The sequence below is a fragment of the Cuculus canorus genome, chromosome 25, assembly GCF_017976375.1.
Source record: "Cuculus canorus isolate bCucCan1 chromosome 25, bCucCan1.pri, whole genome shotgun sequence".
Lineage (NCBI taxonomy): Eukaryota > Metazoa > Chordata > Aves > Cuculiformes > Cuculidae > Cuculus > Cuculus canorus.
In genome coordinates, this window is record NC_071425.1 from 6110329 (window position 1) to 6131985 (window position 21657).

The 21657-nt window shown below is 50.4% G+C and overlaps 1 protein-coding gene and 1 pseudogene across 2 annotated transcripts; both read left to right on the plus strand.

The window, feature by feature from the left end:
- Positions 1 to 1900: 1900 nt before the first annotated feature.
- Positions 1901 to 2974, plus strand: LOC128854616 (feather keratin 3-like; annotated as a pseudogene).
- A 3238-nt stretch (positions 2975 to 6212) lies between these two features.
- LOC104055128 (gametocyte-specific factor 1) lies at positions 6213 to 18993 on the plus strand. Of its 2 annotated transcripts, none has more exons than XM_054088758.1 (7): positions 6213 to 6270; positions 8753 to 8850; positions 13534 to 13660; positions 14644 to 14733; positions 15612 to 15672; positions 16599 to 16678; positions 17214 to 18369. In XM_054088758.1, the coding sequence occupies exons 1-7, from the start codon at positions 6249 to 6251 to the stop codon at positions 17279 to 17281; spliced, it is 546 nt and encodes a 181-aa protein (XP_053944733.1). In that variant the 5' UTR covers positions 6213 to 6248; the 3' UTR covers positions 17282 to 18369. The 2 variants fall into 2 exon arrangements, with proteins under 2 accessions (XP_053944733.1, XP_053944734.1); XM_054088759.1 differs by lacking the exon at positions 17214 to 18369 and adding an exon at positions 18377 to 18993 and having other exon boundaries at positions 6214 to 6270.
- Positions 18994 to 21657: the final 2664 nt, after the last annotated feature.

The following is a 21657-nucleotide window of genomic DNA, read 5'->3' on the forward strand; positions in this document are numbered from 1 at the left end:
CCCAGTGTTCTGAGTCCTCCAAGCACGAACTACCGCAGTGTTGAGCCTGAATCTGTATCCTGGGGCACCTCATCATAGCAACTCCAAAGCTGCTCTTCAGTCTCCCACCAAAGTCTTCTCTTAACACTCATAAAGCTCCAAGAAGATGCACTAAGGAGCACCCTTCATGAAATGGGCAGGATTTCCCAGCTTTTTCTCCCTGTACACAAAGCGAACTCCATTGTTTTGAGGAGAAGATGCATCCTGACCTGGAGAGGCAAGGACTGGTGATTGCCAGTCATGCTAATATACTCTGAGAGTTAATACACTGAATTAAACCAGGTTTCCAAACTAGTGTGAAACTGTTCTTGTTAGGCTCTGGAAATGACACAAGGAAAAGGCCTTGAGTAGTGCCAGGGGAGGTTTGGATCAGACATCAGGAAAAATCTCTTTACTGTCAGAGTAGTGAAGCCCTTGCAGAGGCTGCCCAGGGCAGGGGTGCAGTCTCCATCTCTGGAGGGGTTCAAAAAACATGTAGACATGGCACTATAGGACATGGGTTTGTCAGCGCATTGGGGTTCATCTGACGGTTGAAATGGATAATCTCAGAAGTCTTTTCCATCCTTAACAATGATTCTATGAAATCTGCAGAAGCAGACTGTGAGCTTTGGAGCAGCACGAAAAGGAGAGCTCAGAAGACAAGGGTTGTGTTTCAGTGCTGGTTTCCATGCCATCACTGAGCAGCTGCCACTGGCTGGCGTTTGGGCTGTGGAACCGGCTGCTCTGAGATGCTCATACACAGCGGAGTGGAGAGTACCCTTGCCATGGCTTGGTGAGGAGGAGACGTGTGCAGGGACACGCAGACAGGTGTTCAAGTGTGCATCTATATCCAGATATTAGAAAATTAATTCTTTCGATACAAGAATCAATAAAGACACAAGTGAGAAAATACAAATGCTTGCATGGACATATTTGAAGTTACACATAGATTGGACAGAGAAATAACCCTGATATGCTGAAGGCATTGGCTGGAGACCCCAAGAGATTGCTCAGAGAGAGGAAATGGCAAAAGAGTCTGGAAGATTTGTCCCAAAAGCAAGAGTAGGAGTAGAAGGAGATTCAACTTGAGCAGTGGAGCCTACTCACAGGAAAGCAGAGCAGTGATCCTTGGAGACCCCACCTGAAGCCCTGTGTTCAGTTCTAGAATCCTCAACATAAGAATGATATGGAACTGTTGGAACGGCCACAGAAATGATCCGAGGGCTGGAGAACTGCTATGAGGACAGGCGGAGAGAGCTGGGGTTGTTCAGCCTGGAGAAGAGAAGGCTTCAAGGAGACCTCATAGTGATCTTCCAGTACCTAGAGGGGTTACAGGAAAGCTGAGGAGGGACTTTCTCTAAGTTCATGGAGTGATAGGATGAGGGGTTACAACTTTAATCAGAAGGGAAAGGATTTAGATTAGACATTAGGAAGAAAATCTTCACAATGAGGGTTGAGAGGCCCTGGCCCAGGTTGCCCAGGGAAGTCGTGGCTGCTCCATCCCTGGAGGTGTTCAAGGCCAGGTTGGAGGGGGCTTTGAGAAACTTGATCCAGTGAGCGGTGTCCCTGCCCACGGCAGGGGGATTGGAACTGGAATGGCTTTAAGGTCCCTTCTAACCCAAACCATGCCATGATTCTATAAGTCTATGATTTTCAACACAGTGACAAACAGCCCCACAGGAGAATCTCAGGCCACTGTTATTTGCCTCGATTGGATTTCTATCCAGCAACTGGGTCACGTCTTCACCCCACAATGATGCACTCCTGACTGGAAAATCTTTGGGTCTCTCATCTCAGCACTTGAAAGGAGACTCAAAGGGAAAGGGCCGTGGCATATATCACAATATGAAAGCACTGAACTATGGAAAACCAAAGCAGAAGCTGTGCCATTGGCTGGATGTCTTCAATTACAGGGTCTGGTGGAAAATTACTGCCTGTGTATGGCATGACTGCGCACCTGGGGCGGTGCTAGAGCACTATAAAAGCCAGCCCAAACACCCAGACCTTCATCCAGCTTTCTCATCTCTTCCTCCTTGAGGATCAGGTGAGTCTGAAGACTTTTCTCTTCCTCTCTCCTCTGAGCAGCATTCAGCTCCCCACCTAGCAAGTGTCTTGTGTCCCTTGTGGTGGGGTGATAGAAGCTGCTCCTCACCCATTTCTCCTGCTCTGTTTCCCCTACTTCTCTCCCAGGTGCAGCTCCAGCCTCAAGCCATGTCCTGCTACAACCCGTGCCTGCCCTGCCAGCCCTGCGGCCCAACCCCACTGGCCAACAGCTGCAATGAGTGCTGTGTCCGGCAGTGCCAGGACTCCACCGTTGTCATTGAGCCCTCTCCAGTGGTGGTGACTCTGCCCGGACCCATCCTCAGCTCCTTCCCACAGAACACCGTCGTGGGATCCTCCACCTCCGCTGCTGTTGGCAGCATCCTCAGTGATGCGGGAGTGCCCATCAACTCCGGGGGCTTTGGCCTCTCCGGCTTGTCTGGCTTCGGTGGCCGCTACTGTGGCAGGAGATGCTTCCCCTGCTAAAGCTGCTGACCATGGCCCTGGGGAAGATCCCCATGGACACCCAAGATGGCCCCACACTGGGGACAGAACATGGACTTGTAGTTTTGAGAGGAGCTGAGCAACCCCAGCACTCCTTGCAACAGGACGGGGTCAGCCTGGATTCTCACAAAGCACGGCCCATGCCTGCCTTTCCCCTCTGCCACTCTCTCCTTTCCCTCCCGTGTCCTTGTTCTCTTGTGCTCCCCTGGGCTGTGAGCCCCATCAAGCCAGTCTAAGGAGGACCTGCTGACCCTGTTCCCTCTTTGGGGCAGGCAGATGGACACCTGGTGGCATCTCTGCCACAGTCATTGGGCACCGACTTTCCTCTGCCCCTGGTTCTCCTTGCAGAAGAATCTCCACTCAGGGTGATCTCATTTCCATCTTTTACTCATTAAAGTTCTGTTGCATACCAGCCCATGATTTTGTGTTTTCCTTCTCCCTTGCAGTCTCTCTCCCAAGAAGATGCCAAGGGAGAGAGATGTTGCTCATGGGTGATTTTGGGAAGGTGATTTTGGGAAGGTAGTTTTTGGGGGTGGTTGTGCAGTGGTTGAGAACATAATGATAGTTAACTACCACCGGGGCCATCTTTGCTGACTCTGTCCAGAAATGCCCTCTTTGCCTCTCTGCACGTATGTGGAAGCATGATGGCCACTCCAAGCTCAGCTGAGGACCTTGGGAGGTGCAAGGCCCTGGAAGGATAGCAACCCCACAACATCAGGAGGAGAGGAAAGGCAATTCTTGCTCTGGATGCTGGTGTGCTAGGAGGAAAGGTTCAGGTAGAAAATGGTCCATCAAGAGGGAGAATGACATGAAGAGGTTCACAGTGCACACCGTCTTCCTGCCTCCATCTGTGCTGTGGGTTTCCTGAGGAGAGTTTCTGAAAAGACACCAAGAGCAAGGAGAGAAGCAGTGGGTTGTGCCTAATCATTCTTTAAGAGGAGTTGGGAAGCTCTCTGAAGCAGTGTCATCATTAGCAGAAAGAGTGCATCAAGGGTGGCAGCTGAGGAAGGGGAGCTGCTCAACTGCTTCAGGACATCCCTGAGCATGATGATGCCAGACCCTCCCAGAGCCCTAATCAGCAGTGGGCTTGGTAGTAGAGACACGGAAAACTTTCTCCAAACATATCTTCCAGCCCCTTGCAAGCAAATGCTCAAATCCGATTCAAGAAAATGTGTTCTGCTGGAGAACTCTGTGTTCCCCCCGTAGAGATCTTCGCATTGTGGGCAGGGTCTGCTGGGGTGATCAGTCTAAGAAGGAAACAAACATGGCTTGGTTTCCTTGCCAAAGAGGCTGCTGTGTCCATGGCATCTCTTGAATAAACCACAACATGCACCCCTGAACTTGGGAGAGTCTTTCTACTGTCCCCAGGGTGGGAGGTCTGCTTGCCTTTTCTTCGAAAAAAAAAGAGGTGAAGTCAGACAAGATGGTAGAGGAGTTTGTTTTCTCATGGGCAACGAAATGGAAGATGAAATGGCAACTCAGCAATGCAAGTCCACATGGGACAATCAGCCAGAAAGTGAGCAATGGGCCCTAGGTGCAACAGCAATGCACCTTCAGTAGGGTCTCCAGAGCCTTCACTGGGGACTCCAGAGCCTTCAGCTTCAGGGATGTTTATCAGATCCCAACAGTGATGAAAAAAAGTCAGTGATAGGAGACTTTCCAGTGCCCAAAAGAAGCCAGGATGTGGACGTGTCTCAGTTGAAAATCTCTCTCCAGGCTTTCAAATTCACAGGAGAAGACACCTGGGTCCCCAACTGGGATCCTGGGAAACCAAGAACTTGCTGAGGGCAGTGATGAGACCCCTTGATTGTCTAAGCCTCCTGGAAAGATCTCACAGTGCCTCTAGGGAGTGTTCCTTGCATCAGAGTGGGCAGTGTAAGGTAGCTAGAGACTGAGCCTAACAGCAGGCTTTTCTGTGGACATCTCCAGTTCACGGGTCCTGTATTCACCTGAAAGAGCTACAGATGTGTCCCTCTGAGTGGGACTTTCCAGCTCAGGGCTCCACTGGAACCACAAAAAGTCGTGGTAGAGATGCAGTCCTGGAAGCCAAATTGCTCCAGTGTGGTAGAGTCTGCATGGTGGACAGGAATGGAGGGGTTCTACACCACCACGCAGTGATGTTCTTGGCCCGTTTATACCAGGAAACTTTGCAAAAGAGCAGCAACACACTGGAGCTACACTGACCTCCAAAGAGCAGCAAACTCTTTTCAGATGTTTGTTGTCCCTTCTTGCCCTGGAAAAAGTGAGAAACAGGAGAGAGAAGCTAAGACCATGCTGCAGTGGAAAACAAACTTCTTCTACCAGTTATTCAGGTTTAATTCCCTCATCCCTTAAAGAAACTACATCACATAATCACATATTCACTTAGGTTGAAGAAGACCTTTAAGACAGAGTCCAACCATGTAACGTCAGGACAGAGATCTCCTCATGGAGCAGAGAATGTCCATGCCCCCGAGAATCTCATGAACCCTATAACCTCCCATCTTCCACACACAAGTCCGTGCTCTCCAGGTCTGTGTGTCCACAGCTAAACCATGTCCCACTCCACAGCAGCACAGACAGGCCTGAGACCTGCCAATGAGTCCAGTCCACAGAGGCCAGTGCTCCAGCTGTGCTCCAGCCACTGGGCTGCATCCCTGTGTGGCAGCTGAAGGGACCTGGGTGGTGGTTTGCAGAATCCAGGTCTGTGTATCACCAGATTTCTGCTTTGAAAACATATTGACAGTGGGATTGAGGCCACCCTCAGCAAGTTTGCCAATGACACCAAGCTGTGTGGTGTGGTTGAGACACTGGAGGGAAGGGATGCCATGCAGGGGGTCCTGGACAGGCTGGAGAGGAGGGGCTGAGTGAATAACGTGAAGTTCAACGAGGCCAAGCGCAAAATTCTGCAGCTGGGTCAGGACAATCCCAAGCACAACTACAGGCTGGGTGGAGAATGGATTGGGAGCGGCGCTGAAGAGGAGGACTTGGGGTGCTGAGGGATGAGACGCTCGTCATGAGCTGGCAACGTGCACTTGTACCCAAAAAGCCAACCACATCCTGGGTTGCATCCACGGCAGAGGGACCAGCACGGCGAAGGAGGGGATTCTGACCCTCTGCTCTTTTCTGGTGAAACCTCACCTGGAGCCCTGCGTTCAGTTCTGGAGTCCTCAGCACATGGAGTTGTTGGAGCAACTCCAGAGGAGCCCATGGAGATGATCCGAGGGCTGGAGCACCTCCTCCACGAGGAGAGGCTGAGAGAGTCGGGGTTGTTCAGCCTGGAGAAGAGAAGGCTCCAAGGAGACCTTAGAGCCAGGTACTTCTCTAAGGTGCTCCAGGAAAGCTGGGGAGGGGCTCCTGATCACAAAGCACAGGCACAGGATGAGGAGAATGGTTTGAAGCTGAAAGAGGGGAGATTGAGATGAGATCTTAGGAAGAAATGTTTCCCTCTGAGGGTGGGGAGGCCCTGGCCCAGGGTGCCCAGAGCAGTGGTGGCTGCTCCATCCCTGGAGGGGTTCAAGGCCAGGTTGGATGGGGCTCGGAGCAACCGCATCCAGTGGGAGGTGTTCCTGCCCGTGGCAGGGGGTGGGACTGGGTGGGCTCTCAGCTCCCTCCCAGCCCATCCCGCGCTGTGCCCCGTCAGGCGCTGCTCGGGCGGCTCCGCGGCGCACGCGCGGGGGGGGGCGGCGGGCGGGACCGAGATCGGGATGGAGCTGGAGGAGGAGTTCGGTGAGGGAAGGGGAAAGGGGACAAAGAGGGGAAAGGGGGGGGAATGGAGAGAGAGGAAGGGGAAGGAAGAAAAGTGGGAAAGGGGAGAAGGAAATAAGGGAAAGGGAAAAGGAAAGGGAATCATAGAATAGTCCGGGTTGGAAGGGACCTCAAAGCCCATCCAGTCCCACCCCTGCCATGGGCAGGGACACCTCCCACTGGATCCGGTTGCTCCAAGCCCCATCCAACCTGGCCTGGAACCCCTCCAGGGATGGGGCAGCCACAACTTCCCTGTTCCAGTGTCTCACCACTAGTCTAACTCTGCCCCTCTCCAGTTTATCCCCGTTCCCCCTCATCCCATCCCCACAGGCCTTTATGAACAGCCCCTTTTCAGCTTTCCTGTAGCCCCTTCAGGTACTGGAACGTCTCTATAAGATCTCCTTGGAGCCTTCTCCTCTCCAGGCTGAACAACCCCAACTCTTTCAGCCTGTCCTCGTAGCAGAGGTGCTCCAGCCCTCGGATCATTTTTGTAGCCTCCTCTGGACCCGTTCCAGCAGCTCCATCTCCTTCTTACATTGAGGATTCCAGAACTGGACACAGTATTCCAGATGAGGTCTCCCAAGAGAGGAACAGAGGGGCAGAATCCCCTCCCTCGCCCTGCTGGCCACGCTGCTTTGGATGCAGCCCAGGACACCGTTGGTTTCTGGACTGTGAGCGCACGTTATGGCTCATGTTGAGCTTCTCACTGATCAGCACCCCAAGTCCTTCTCTGCAGGGCTGCTCTCTGTCACATCATCCTCCATGTACTGAAATTGGGGATTGCCCCAACCCAGGTGCGGGACCTTGCACTTGGCTTTGTTGAACCTCATGAAGTTCTCACAGCCCCACTTCCCCAGTTTGTGGGAAGAGGGGAGGGAGAGGACCAGAGGGGAAAGGAAAGTGAAGGGGAAAAGGAAAGGGAGGGGAGAAGGGAAAGTGGAAGAGAGGAAGAAGAAAGTGAGGAATGGGAAGGGGAAAAGGGAAAGAGTAAATGGGGGGAGGGGAAAAGAGGAGGCTCAGGCAGGGCCCTGTCCAGGCTGTGCAGTTCCCAGTTTGGAGCCCTGCCGTGACCCCTGTGCCCTGCTGGGGCTCTTGCTCACTGCCACCTACCCTCCAGACCCCCTGGACCCCGAGTTCACAGCAGGGAGGGCTCTGCCCCCCATGGAACCTCCTCTGCTCATTCCTTTTGCTGGCAAGCTGTTTGTGCTGAGCCAGCCTGCAGAGGCTCTTTCTCTTTTTCTCCTTTCCCCCTCTCTTCTTTTCCTCCCCCCCCCCTTTTTTTCCTCCTTCCCCCCTCTTTTTCCCCTTCCCTCCCTCTTTTTTGCCTTTGCCTCCCTTTTTCTCCTTCTCCCCCTTTTTCTCCTTCCCCCCTTTTCTCCTTCCCCCCTTTTCTCCTTCCCCCCTCTTTTTCTCCTTCTCCCCCTTTTCCTCCCTCCCCCTTTTCCTCCCTCCCCCTTTTCTTCCCTCCCCCTTTTCTTCCCTCCCCCTTTTTCTCCTTCCCCGTTTTTCTTCTTCTCCCTTTTCCTCTTCCCCCTTTTTCCCCTTCCCCCTTTTTCCCCTTCCCCCCTTTCCCCTTCCCCCCTTTTCCCTTCCCCCCTTTTCCCCTTCCCCCCTTTTCCCCTTCCCCCCTACTTTTCTCCTCCCCCCCTTTTTCTCCTTCTCCCCTTTTTCTCCTTCCCCCTGTTTTTCTTCTTCCCCCCTTTTCTCCTTTTTCCCCCTCCTTTGTCTCCTCCCACCCCCCTTTTTCTCCTTCTCCCCCCTTTTTCTCCTTCTCCCCCCTTTTTCTCCTTCTCCCCCCTTTTTCTCCTTTCCCCCTCCCCTAAAAAGGGCAGCAGAGCAGAAAGGATGAAAGAATCTAGGTCGTATCATGCATGCAGGCACTCCTGCTGCTTTACTGTTCAGTGCCTCGATTCGTAGGTGCTTTAGCCAGTTGAGTAACTCCTCAGCTCCTAAATAATTGCATGACCTATAAAAAAATTCCACTTGTAAGTCAGGTGCACTGTGTTAGGGATGCAGCTTCCTCAGCGATTAAACCACGTTGTCTGGCATTCTTCCTCCAGTAAAACTGGCTGGTGATCAAAAGCAGCTTGGTTCAGACTGAGGATGCTCCTGCAGGCACTGGTGGGTGTTGGCATCCCACAGATTCTCCTCTGAGATAGCTGGAAAACGGCTTCATTCATGCGTGATTACAACCTAATATAATGACTTAGAGTTGTTATGCTTGGTATTGCTGACAGTTCTGTGTCTGCTCTGACCAACATCCAGTCACGGCGAACTTCAAAATGCAGTTATGCAAAGCAGGCGCCTGCCTCGATGAATGGGTTCAAACTGGGAACAGCTGGTTTCACTCCTCGAGGTCACAGCCCCGGTGTGGTGGAATGGCTTATTCCCACCTGGCTGTGTTACTGACACAGAGATCTTGTCTTTCTCATTCATTTTTCCTGTCTCTTCTTCTGTTCTACAGATGTTTTGGATCCAGAGAGATTAATACAATGTCCATATAACAAACATCATCACATCAGAGCCTGCCGGTTTCCTTATCACCTTGTGAAGTGCCAGAAGGTAAGCAAGGCTGCCGAATTAGGCACTGGATGGGAGCAATTCTGTGCCTCTAAATCCGACATGTGTGTTCTCGCTCTTCTTGCATTTTTGGGCTGGCTTGAGTACAAACAGCCTTTTTTAGCCTTTATTCCATATATCTTTATTATTTGCTTAGGAATAGCTTCAAGCAAATATTAATTCACCGAAGCCCAGTGTGGCCACGTTAAAAGGAGATGCAGATTCTTCCTGATTTGGTCAGGAAGGGAATTCACTCTCTTCCAGCTCTTCAAGCAGCTCACGCGGAGGCCAGATAATTTTTCCACATAGAGAGTCTGAGTTACGTGCACCCCTCTGGCTAAGGTAGAGAAGTGTTGGGATGCTGCAATTCACTCCTAAGTGCTGGAAATACAGCTGCAGAGCAGGTTTTGGTGTTTTGTTTTGCTAATAACTTTTTTGATGTGAGTCTGGAAGAAACTGCACATCCAGAGCTGAGTGCATATGGGAGAGGGTTTTTCCCCTCTCCGTCTTTTATCCATAATTTGAATATGAGTCATTTAATGGGAAAGCATTCTTTCCTCTCTCCTCCTCTGCTGTCCCCATGGTTTATTTTCTTTAAACCTTTCATCTGACTGAGCTCTGGGCTTTTGCTGAGACCTTTTAAAACCCAATTGCTCCTCTTAACGTTTACCAATAAGTTTGCCAGTGTGATTTTAAAACAGCGTAGCAGTGCCAGGCCTTCCAGGTAAGAAGGGTTTGTGTCCTGGTATCCGTACCAGGACATTTTGTGCCTTTAAAAATATTAAGTAACAAGAGAAAGTGATGAGCAGGCCTGGTAGCTCATACCTCCATCTTCCAGCATTCAGAAAGGCTAGAATTGTCCTTCTTGACCCTCTGAAAGCTGTGGCCAGAAGGTGCGTGCCAGCCAGGTGGACAGTGTTGGCGAGTAAACTTTTCACCACGTTAGGTTTGTCCTTTTGTTTCATAACTGATGGCCAAACAGTTGTAGTGAGATTGTAGAATTGTAGAATGGTTTGGGTTGAAAGTGACCTCAAAGCTCATCCAGTTCCAAGCCCCTGCCATGGGCAAGGACACCTCAGGTTGCTCCAAGCCCCATCCAACCTGGCCTTGAACACCTCCAGGGATGAGGCAGCCACAACTTCCCCGGGTAATCTGGGCCAGGGCCTCCCCACCTTCATCAGAAAGAATTTCTTCCTAGTGTATAATCTAAATCTACTCCCTCATTAGGAGGATGTGGTGAGATAGTGATCACTAGTCCAACTGTCAGACGCAGCTGGTGTCTGTTAGTAATTAGCAAAAGGGCTTGGGATTATCATCTGATCCATCTAAAGATGCTACTGTGTGATTATTTGCAGTGGCAAGCACCTGGGTGGAGATTGTCCTTCTTGCTTGGTAGTTTATTGAATTCCTTATGCATAAAATCCAATTAAATGCTTCCACAAGCTTCCCATTGTTTATGTAAAATGCAGCCGTGCCGCACAAATGAGGACACTGCAAGCAGAGCAGGGTGAGTTCCCTCTGCTTGAACTGTGTTAGAATCACAGAATCATAGACTGGTTTGGGTTGGAAGGGACCTTAAAGCCCATCCAGTTCCACCCCCTGCCATGGGCAGGGACACCTCCCACTGGATCTGGTTGCTCCAAGCTCCATCCAACCTGGCCTGGAACCCCTCCGGGAAAGGGGCAGCCACCACTGCTCTGGGCAACCTGGGCCAGGGCCTCCCCACCCTCACAGCAAAACATTTCTCCCTAAGATCTCGTTTCTGTCTCCCTTCTTTCAGCTTCAAACCAGTCCCCCTCATCCTATCCCTGCCCTCTGTGATCAAGAGCCCCTCCCCAGCTTTTCGGGAGCCCTTTTCGGTGCTGGAAACTGCTCTAAGGTCTCCTTGGAGCCTTCTGCTCTCCAGGCTGTACAACCCCACCTGTCTGAGCCTGTTCTCACAGCAGAGGTGCTCCAGGCCTCGGATCAATTAGCATTGAGAAGCTGCTGTGCAGCCAGAATAGCTTGCTCTTGCTTGAAAGGAACAGTGGAGACTTGAGGACATGACAACCCTGACTGTATCGATGTGGGAACAGCAGCTGCTTTGGGCGTCCCTGCAGCCTGTGCCGCAGTTACGGCAGTGGCAGTGGAGGGGACTCTGTACAAGACACCTCCTGCCTGGGGTGTGAGTCGGATCCCTGACCAGCAGAGCTGCCTCAGGCAGAACCAGGCAGGCACTGGGAAACTGGAAGAGTTGTGCTTTTCCCAAAACGGCTTTATCATGGGGTTCAACAAGGCCAAGTGCAAGGTCCCACGACTGGGTTGGGGCAATCTGCGGTTTCAATACAGAATGGGGAGTGATGTGATTGAGAGCAGCCCTGAGGAGAAGGACTTGGGGTGCTGGGGATGAGAAGCTTGACATGAGCCACAACGTGTGCTCACAGCCCAGAATGCCAACTGTGTCCTGGGCTGCATCCAAAGCAGCGTGGCCAGCAGGGCGAGGGAGGGGATTCTGCCCCTCTGTTCCTCTCTTGTGAGACCTCATCTGGAGGATTGTGTCCAGTTCTGGAATCTTCAGCATAAGGAGATGGAGCTGTTGGAACGGGTCCAGAGGAGGGCTCCAAAGATGATCAGAGGGCTGTAGCAGAGAAGGCTGAGAGAAGAGGAGGCTCCAAGGAGACCGTATAGTGGCCTTCCGGTACCTGGAGGGGCTACAAGAGAGCTGGGGAGGGACTTTTTACAAAGGCATGGAGTGATAGGACTAGAGGCAATGGGTATAAGCTGGAGAGGGGCAGATTTAGACTAGACATAAGGAGGAATTTCTTCAAGATGAGAGTGGTGAGGCCCTGGAACAGGTTGCCCAGAGGAGAGGTGGCCACGCCATCCTCAGAGGTCTTCAAGGCTAGCTGGACGGGGCTTGGGCAGGCTGATCCAGTGGGAGGCGTTTGGAATTAGATGATCTTTAAGTTCACTTTCAACCCAAACTATTCTATGATTCTAGGATCATTTGCAAGGGTTCGGCTGATTTCCTGCAGGGACAGCCCAGTGCTACCAGTAGACCCTGGGTCCAGGAGAGTTTTACTTGAACGGTGATCCTTTAGCACCAAAGCCCCTGGGTGGACTGACTCCTGACTGTTTAGAAAGGTTTAAGGAATTTCTCTGCCTTCAGGCTTCCTTGTTTAAACTTGAGTGGTTTAGAATTGCCTGACATGTCTCAGCTGTTGTTTTAAAAATGGTTTCATCTGTGCTTTAAAACATCAGCCACGTGGCCAGCCTTGCAACCAATTGCAGGGAGTTTGGCTGGGAACATATCATTTCAGTCACGTCCTGAGTGGCTCAGTTTCTCAGCGAAGGGTGTTTAAAGAATGTCCTGTTGGTTTCATAGAATCAGCATTGCTGGTTGGGAAAGATCTTTGAAATCATCTCCTCCAACTGTACCTGTCCACTACTGAACCATCCCTGAGCACCTCATCTTTTAAATCCCTTCAGGGATGCAGATTCCACCACCTCCCTTTGCAGCCTCTGCCATTGCCTGAGAACCCTTTCAGTGAAATTTTTCCTAATATCAAATCTAAACCTTCCCTGGTGCAACTTGAGGTCGTTCCCTCTTATTATCACCTGTCACTTGGGAGAAGAGACCAACACCCCTTCACCACCACCTCCTTTCCAGGGGCTGCAGAGGGTGATAAGGGCTCTCCTCAGCCTCCATTTCTTCAGGCTAAATGTCCCCAGGTCCCTCAGCCACAAGGCTTCCCCTTGCATTTTCATTAAGTCTCTGAACAATGTATTGCCATTTCTTGTTTCATAGAATCATAGAATAGTTTGAGTTGGAAGGGACCTTAAAGATCATCGAGTTCCAACCCCACTGCCATGGGCAGGGACATCCCACTGGATCAGGCTGCCCAAGGCCCATCCAACCTGGCCTTGAACACCTCCAGGATGGGGCAGCCACAACTTCCCTGGGCAACCTGGGCCAGTGCCTCACCACTCTCATGGTGAAGAAATTCTTCCTAATGTTTAGTCTAAATCTGCTCCTTTCCAGTTTATCCCCGTTCCCCTTCATCCTATCCCCACAAGCCTTTATCAATAGTCCCTCTCCAGCTTTCTTGTAGCCCCTTTCAGGTACTGGAAGGTAGATATAAGGTCTCCTCTGAGCCTTCTCTTCTCCAGGCTGAACATCCCCAACTCTTTCAGCCTGTCCTTGTTTCATCTTTTTTTTTTTTTTAAAGCAACAGCACAAATATCTTTGGTTTTTTTCCCCTATGGAAAGAGATAAATGAACGTGAGATACGGCACATGAGTCTTATGAGAAACAGCTGAGGGCCCTGGGGCTGTTTAGTCTGCAGAAGAGAAGGCTGAGGGGAGACCTCATCACTCTCTGCAGCTCCTTTAGAGGAGGTTGTGATGTGGTGGGTGCTGGTCTCTTCTCTCAAGTAGCAAGTGAGAGGAAACAGCCTCAAGTTGCACCAGGGGAGGTTTAGATTGGATATTAGGAAAAAATTCTCTCCCAGGAGGGCAGGGGCTGCCCAGGGCAGTGGTGGAGTCTCCATCCCTAGAAGAATTCAAAGAGTGTTTAGGTGTGGCACTCGAGGACATGGTTTTGTCAGCACGGTGGTGTTGGGCTGACAGTTGGACTGGATGAGCTGAGAGGTCTTTTCCAACCTTAATGATTCTATGATTTTATAATTCTGTGTTTCTGTTGTCTAGAGCCACCCTGAAGTTGCAAGGGAGTTGGCCGTGTGCCCCTTCAACGCTCGCCATCTGGTTCCTCAGGCTGAGCTCAGCAATCACATCGCAAAGTGCAGTGACAAAGGGTTCATCGAGCAAGTTGTAGGTAAGAGACCCACCCCTGCTCTGAGATGTTTGTTCACCCTGGAGGCTGAGGGCTCCCGTTTGTCAGGACAGCTCACAGAATAACCAAAAAGTGGGAATCAAATTATTGTCTGTAGTTTCGTGTGACACAGCAGCTTTGGGGAAAAACAAGTCTTATTTGTGTTGATTTATCGGGCAAATTCATAAGAACATTGCAGTGCTCCCAGCAGGCCTTGCACATATTTTGTCACCAAGCTTTTTGAATAAAAAGGTTGCACGCTAGGCTGCGCATACTGAAGAACCTCCAGCAGGAGCTGGGATGCTTTAATGACCAGGAGGACAGGGCCTTCTTTTTGTAGAGCTGATCTCCTTTGTTGATGCAAGAGCACTGGTGCCAAGCAAAAAGCTGATTTCTGCCATGCAGGTGTCTAAGCTATGGAAACCTCCAGGGCAACATGGATGGTTTGCTCCTACCAAGAGATGGAGCAGTTCTTCTTCCAGGCTGCTCCGCAGCTGTGTTTGCTTCGTCTGCCATAAAATTAAGACTTTCGTCTCTAGCCCAGTGGGAGAGAAGCTGTCCAAGGACCTCAAAATATTTAGGAATATTTTATACCGTGTCCTGTGCAGTCTTTTCCATCTCCTGCAGTGGCTCTTTAACTGTTACCACACTACGGAGCAGGTAGATGGTTTTCCATCTTCTGTAGAGCTGCACTGAGGCGCGTGGGGACGCCTGGAGGAAGGCAGTGATGCCTGTGTTGGTGTGAGCGGGTTTCCTCCCCACTCGAGCATTCCTGCTGCAAAGTTCCAGTGGGCACAGTCTTTCCCTGATCTTTGAAAAAGGAGAGATTTGAAGTTGCTCTGTTTCAGATCAATACCTGGCTCCTAAGTGGACCCAACCTGTGTGGGGTTCCCCTAAAGCCAAGAGCTGTTCCACAGCTTAGCCCAAAGCACTTTGTGCCTCTGAAGCAGGATCGACTGCTAGTCACTGAGTGTCCTCTCTTCCAGAAATGAATCAGTCCTCTGGTTTTCAGAGAGAGCAGATGAATGCTGTGAGCACATGGCAGGCACCTCCGTGTGATGAAGACTGGGAAAGAGGTGAGGAACTTCCCATCTGCCACACTGCTGCCTGCTCTCTGGTCCTGTCCTTGAGGTCCACTTGGGACAGTGTGAGTCCAGGGATGCTGTTCACTCAGGTCCAAGTTGTAGGACATCCCACGTATGCTCATTCCTGAGAACATGTAAGCTTTTCTTGGTGTAGAGAACTTCTCAACGTGTCTGTGTAACTGGCGTGGAGGTAGATTTCCCAGCATCTGCTCCTTCCCAGATAAGTTTTTGTATGTAGAATAATGGCAGTGGAAGTGGAACTGGAGGTCCTGGAGCGTGTCCAGAGAAGAGCAACGAAGCTGGTGAAGGGGCTGGAGAACAAGTCTTATGAGGAACAGCTGAGGGAACTGGGGTTGTTTAGCCTGGAGAAGAGGAGGCTGAGAGGAGACCTCATTGCTGCCTATGACTGCCTGAAAGGAGGTTGTAGAAGGGTGGGTGCTGGGCTCTCCTCCCAAGTGACAGGTGATAGGAAGAGAGGAAATGACCTCAACTTACCCCAGGGGAGGTTCAGATTGGATATTAGGAAAAATTTCTTCACTGAAAGGGCTCTCAGGCACTGGCAGAGGCTGCCCAGGGAGGTGGTGGAGTCCCCATCCCTGGAGGTATTTAAAAAATGGGCAGATGAAGTGCTTTTGGATATTATTTAGTAGTGGACGGGTACAGTTGAGCTTGATGATCTCAAAGATCTTTTCCAACCTGGAGATTCTATGATCATTTTCACATTGCTTAGTTAAATGACAGTGAAGCAGACACATTCATCATTAGGTCAGCTTTTACTCGCCCTTGAACGTGTAAAAGTGTGACAGAGATATTCCTGAGTGGTTGCTGGAGTTTCAGTTCAGAGCCACAACATGTGTTTCATTTTGCAGAGTTGTCGGAGCAGTCGAATTCTCCTTTTGTTTGGGGCATGACCAGTTTTGGCATAAACAGGTAAGGGATATGAGTTTGATTCCTTACAACAATACTTTGTCTAGTGGGAATACCGCAGCCCAGCCCTGATGGCTGGACATGGGCTGACTCTGCTGCTGTAGAGACCCTGGAGGAGTGATACTGATAAACAGAGAACATTCTTAGGGTACTGCTCCACTGTTACCGCTCTCTCCGGTTGCTGGCCCCGACGAGAGAAGGAAGCCCATAGGGACACAGATACTCTGCTCTCGTGTGCATGTGGCAGCGTGCTCTTCCAGCCCATGGGCAACATTCCGTTCCTGCTGGAGGCCTGGCCAGTGCACAGGGGAGAGAGGTGGTGAGCCTTTAGCTGGCTTTGGAAATGTGGCCCTTTGGAGCCTTTGCAAACAGTTACTGAGCTTCTCTTGAGCTAATGGTTCACTGGAAGTCCCTCATCACCTTCTGTCACCTTGGATTTAGCAGGTGTGCTGGCATTAGCGCCCTGCATTTGCAGAAATCCCCCCCTCAGCCTTTGCAAAGCACAGTCACAGTTTGGGGTTTGAGGGAGAGAGGAGTTTAATGGCTGTGGACTGAATGGAGCTCTCTTGGCTGGTCTCATCAATCCGACAGTGAATCAGGATTGCAGGCTGTGTATGAGATGTGATGACAATCACAAGAGCTGCCAGAGCCTGTTTCAAGGTTTGTCTAAGCCCACATGCAGCACTAGTCCTGCACCAGACAGCTCTGCGTGAGCTGAGCCATGATATACCTCTGCTTCCGTTACAACAGTGACAGCTGGTGTCATTTGTCATGCTTTTTGGAAAGCTTTCTAGTGTCGAGAGTGTACACAGCTCTCCCAAGCACCACCAACTGTCAGGGTACCCCTGTGGTTCTACTCTCCATGCTGTATTAAAATGCATAACTTCAAGCAAGTATATTTGTTGGGAGAAGTAACTGTTGCCTTTCAGTTCCAGTATCGCTTCAGTACAGAAGAACTGCTTGCCCTCAAGAGTGCGTGTCCCTGAGTCCCTCCCTTACAACGTATCGTGTGAGTATGCTCTGTGCCGACTTCTGTAGATGGTGAAAGTTGCTAAAATCTCTGGCTGCTTCTGAGGGAATCTGATTTCTGGAGTGTCCTCCGTGTCCTTTCCCTGGAGCATCTTCTCTATTCTTTGTTTCATATTCTTGACAGGAATTCCTTTAGAGGGTTCCAGCTGGAGCAGTCTGGCTCCCCAGCCACTTTGCTTCAGTCTCTAAACACATCCTTCCACGCTATCTTCACTGACCTCTTTAACAACCCTTGCTTAAACCAAATTAGTGCCATGCTTTGTGCAATTCCACTCACTGTCAGATGCCGTGAAGTCAGAACAGGAGTAAAACCAGGCTTAAACCAGCACAGCTTGGGGAAAAACCTATTGGCCTATGTCTGGAGGTGGGAAGAAAGGAGCTTCCCCTGTGGGAAGCTGAAATCGCAGACCATTATTTGCCATAAACTGAAAGCAGAAGCTTGAAGGTGCTTTGAGGAATGACCATCTTGCTTCACTCTCGGAGCAACTAAACCCAGTACTCTTGCTGCTTTGCAGACATGGCTCCGCATGTACAGTCCAGGGACACTGCGATGGTGTCAGCCTCAATCTGCCAAACAAACTGAGATGCCACTTGTAGATAAGCACTGTCAGCAAGGTGACAAGTGCTGCTTCTTCAGCACAGGCCACTCTTACCTTGAGGAGTGGAGGAAATTCCCCTATTTTTCTACATGTGATGCAGAAAACCCATCTTAGGTGTATTACTGTCTTCCTTCTGGAAGTCTGTTCCTTCCCAGCACTAAACAACTCCCTTTGTAGGACCACAGAGCTCCTGTGGATGGTGCCTACAGGAGAGCAGGGGAGGGGCTCTTTAATCAGGGATTGCAGGGATAGGAAGAGGGGTAGAGGTTTTAAGCTGAAAGAAGGGAGATTGAGATGAGATCTTAGGAAGAAATGTTTTCCTGTGAGGGTGGGGAGGCCCAGGTTGCCCAGAGCAGTGATGGCTGCCTCATCCCTGGAGGTGTTCAAGGCCAGGTTGGATGGGGCTTGGAGCAACCGGATCCGGTGGGAGGTGTCCCTGCCCATGGCAGGGGGTGGAACTGGATGGGCTTTGAGGTCCCTTCCAACCCAAAGCAGAAGGGATGCAATTATGCTGGGGACAGAGGGAAATGCTCACCAAAAAAAGACAGATTGGTGTGAGTTCAGGTCTTGGTGTGGTAGGAACTCTGCAGTCCCATTTCAGTGGAAGTCAGGAACTACACCCAGAGGAATTTCTACTCTACGCCATAAGGATGTGTCTTGCACCTGCAAAGCAACACTCTCTGTTCCTATTTTTGGGCATTTGTGGTGTCTGAAGTGTTCTCTATGGAACTTCTGCGGGACATTAGTGAGAAGGTTTGGTGATTTGCTGGGGAGGTGCAGAAAATCCTCTGCAGGGAGCTGTGCTTATAGCATCTGTGGCTTGTGACCTTGTGTTTGAGGGTCTGCTACACTCTGCAGAGCATCAAGTAAGTCCTGATAGTTTCTCCAGCCTGTAAAGAGGCTTCCGACTGGGTAACCTTGAATTAAAGTCATTTGGATCATGCAAACTTGAGAAGTATTTTTATGTGCCTGACTTTTTGTCTTCTCAGCATCCGAGCACATTCCTGCAGGGTGTGGGAAGGGGACAGCTTGGACTTTAAACCACACTGGCACTTACAGAGACTTCTGTCTCCTTCTAGGAAGCATCCTGGTCACAGTTCTGCAGTGTCAAACCTTCACTTTGTCACATGGGTGCTTCCAGCCAGATTCCCAAGAGGGAATCCTCAGGGAATTCTGTACAGTATGCTTAAAACCAAACAGGTGATGTTTGAAAAGTACACTTCAGTTCTTGTTGAGTTTTCTTTAGGGTTTTGTAGTTTTCTTTACACTTCAGCCACCTTTAAGAGCTCTACCTTAACTGTTCTTTGTTGGAGGAGAGAGGAGTGGAGGGTGGGGGAGGCAGGAACAGTTTAAATCACTAAAAATACATGTTTAGGACTGTGTAAACATTTAGGTTAAGCAGTTCACATCTAAAAATTGAGGCAAAGTACCATATTAAGTCTAAATATGCAAAGAATTAAGAAATGGACCATGGGATCTGTCTAGAAAGAAATTAATGCCTCACATTTTGAAAAGGATGTTCCTCAAAACACCATGTTTTTGCCATTTCTGTGTAGAAAAATGCAGAATACATTGCAGAATGTCAATGTAGAATAAAGCATGTTAGCTAAAATGTGCGAAATTAGGATCATTTTCAAGTTCTATTCTAATAAGGTTCTTGTTGGCAATTGAGAATAAAAAGGTTCTGAACTCTTGGCCATGTGTTGTGTTTTTTAAAGGCAGTGATTCATTACACTTGTGTTCTGTTGAATAAGCAAACGCTTACACAGTGAGCTCCACTCCACACTCCACCTTCAGGTTTGTGACTTGGATAGAAAGCAGTGACAAGTGGTGGCTGTTGGATGGTTCCTGGTTTGAACGCAGCAGCTCATTTCCAGGGTTTGTGGGTAGAGCTTTCTAATTCCACAGATAGGCACCGTAATTGGGCCTCATTATCCATTTAACTGTGGGTTGGTGACAGACTGGCAGTACTCAGTGCAGTAATTGCCTGCTTTTCCTTGTCTGCGCTGCAGAGGAGGTGAGCCTAGGGTGCTCCTACTTCTGGGAGGCAGAGAATCATGGAATTGTTAAGGTTGGAAAAGACCTCTAAGCTCATCTGGTCCTACCATCAGCCCAACTCCACTGTACTTCCTAAACCATGTCCTGATATGCCATGTCTACATGCTTTTTGAACCCCTCCAGTGTTGGTGACTCCACCACTGCCCTGGGCAACTTCTTCCAGGGCTTCACCACACTTTGCGTGAAGAATTTTTCCCTAATATCCAGTCTAAACCTGCCCTAGTATCCCAGGCCCCAGCTCTCTGTCAGGGTGAGTCCTGGGACACCGCTGTTCTCCAATAGCTCTGCCTTCCTGGGAAGGACCAAATGGGCTTGGAAGGTCATGATTGTGAGTTTGAAACATCCTCTGGCCACAGTAACTGGGGGAAAGGGACCACAGAACTGGGTTTTTCTGGTAGGGTAGGTGCAGCCAACACATGACAGCACTCAGATCTGAGATCCCATGTCCTTCTGGGCAACTGCTTCAAGCATGTCCTGCCCAGGCCACTGTCAGTAAGGAGCACAGAACCCCTCATTTTACTGCTCCCTGCAGTGACTTGGGAATGCAAGATTATTACATCCGTAAGGATGTAAAACACAGATTATCCTCCTCCAGCACTACAGCTATTTAAAATCATAGAATTGTAGTCTTAGAATGGTTTGGGTCAAAAGGGACTGCAAAGCTCATCCAATTCCACCCCCTGCCATGTGCAAGGACACCTCCCACTGGATCTCGTTGCTCAGAGCCCCAACCTGGCCTTGAACACCTCCAGGGATGGGGCAGCCACAACTTCCCTGGGCAACCTGGGCCAGTGTCTCACCACTCTGATCATGAAGAAATTCCTGCTTATGTCCAGTCTAAATCTGCCCCTCTCCAGTTTACAGCCATTCCCTCTCATCCTATGACCACAAGCCTTTGTAAACAGTCCCTCTCCAGCTTTCCTGTAGCCCCTTCAGGTACTGGAAGGTCGTTATAAGATCTCCTTGAAGCCTTCTCATCTCCAGGCTGAACAACCCCAACTCTCTCAGCCTGTCCTTGTAGGGAAGGTGCTCCAGCCCTTGGATCATCTTTGTAGCCTCTTCTGGACCCGTTCCAACAGCTCCATCTCCTTCTTACATTGAGGATTCCAGAACTGGACACAATCCTCCAGATGAGGTCTCCCAAGAGAGGAACAGAGGGGCAGAATGCCCTCCCTCGCCCTGCTGGCCACGCTGCTTTGGATGCAGCCCAGGACACAGTTGGTTTCTGGGCTGGGAGCGCACGTTGCGGCTCATGTTGAGCTTCTCATTGAACAGCACCCCAAGTACTTCTCTGCAGGGCTGCTCTCAATCACATCATCCCCCATCGTGAACTGAAAGTGGGGATTGCCCTGACCCAGGTGCAGAACCTTGCACTTGGCCTTGTTGAACCTCATGAGGTTCTCCCAGCCCCACTTCTCCAGCCTGTCCAGGTCTCTCTGGATGACATCCTGTCCTTCCCGTGTGGCAACTGCACCACTGAGCTTGGTGTCACCTGCAAACTTGCTGAGGGTGCCCTCGATCTTGCTGTCAATATCATTGATGAAGATATTAAGCAGCACTGGTCCCAGTACGGACCCCTGAGGGACACCACTTGTCACGGATCTCCATCTGGACATCGAGCCATTGACCACTGCTCTCTCAATACGACCACCCAACCAATTCCTTATCCAACAAACAGTTCACCCATCAAATCCACATCTCTCCAATCTCTCAATCTTCCCTCTTTCAGCTTAAAACATTTCCCCCTCATCCTGTCCCTGTTCTCCCTGATCAGAATTTTCCCAGTTTCCTGTAGGCGAACACTTCTGGAAGGGGAACAATCTCCTGGTACAGTTTTGCCTTTGGAGCTCAGTGTCCAGCTCCTTTGTGCTGTGGTTGGCAAGGCTGGAGAAGAAGAGCAGGGTATGTTGGGGACCAGGCTGCCAGGGGGCTCCCCAGCCTTGATGCTCGAGCTGTGCCCCTTGCTTCACAGCAGCGGTTTCACCTGAGTTACCCGGGAGCTGCGTGTGCTGCTCCCTTTGACTCCCCAAGATTTCATCTCCTGCTTTTCAGCTCCCAGTTCCAGCAGGGGAGGGTGTCTGGGGTTACTGGAAGCAGCATAAAGTCTCCTTTTCTGGCAGATCAGCCTCTGCCCCAGATCTCAATTCTAGAACCAAACCACACCTAAGAAGTCATTTCCCCTTCCCTGGCTTTTACTCGAGGTTATAACTCATAAATTCAAGAATGTGGAGACCATTTACATGTGCTTGCTCAGCACTGGGTGGGAAATCAAAGCCACGGCACACACAGCTACATATTTCTC

Bases quoted from the DNA above. Each gene is read 5' to 3' on its own strand.
- LOC104055128 (XM_054088758.1), top strand. From the start codon at position 6,249: ATGGAGCTGGAGGAGGAGTTCG. The intron at 8,851-13,533 runs GTAAGCAAGGCT...TCTGTTGTCTAG, and splicing joins ACCTTGTGAAGTGCCAGAAG to AGCCACCCTGAAGTTGCAAG. The intron at 15,673-16,598 runs GTAAGGGATATG...GTTGCCTTTCAG, and splicing joins ACCAGTTTTGGCATAAACAG to TTCCAGTATCGCTTCAGTAC.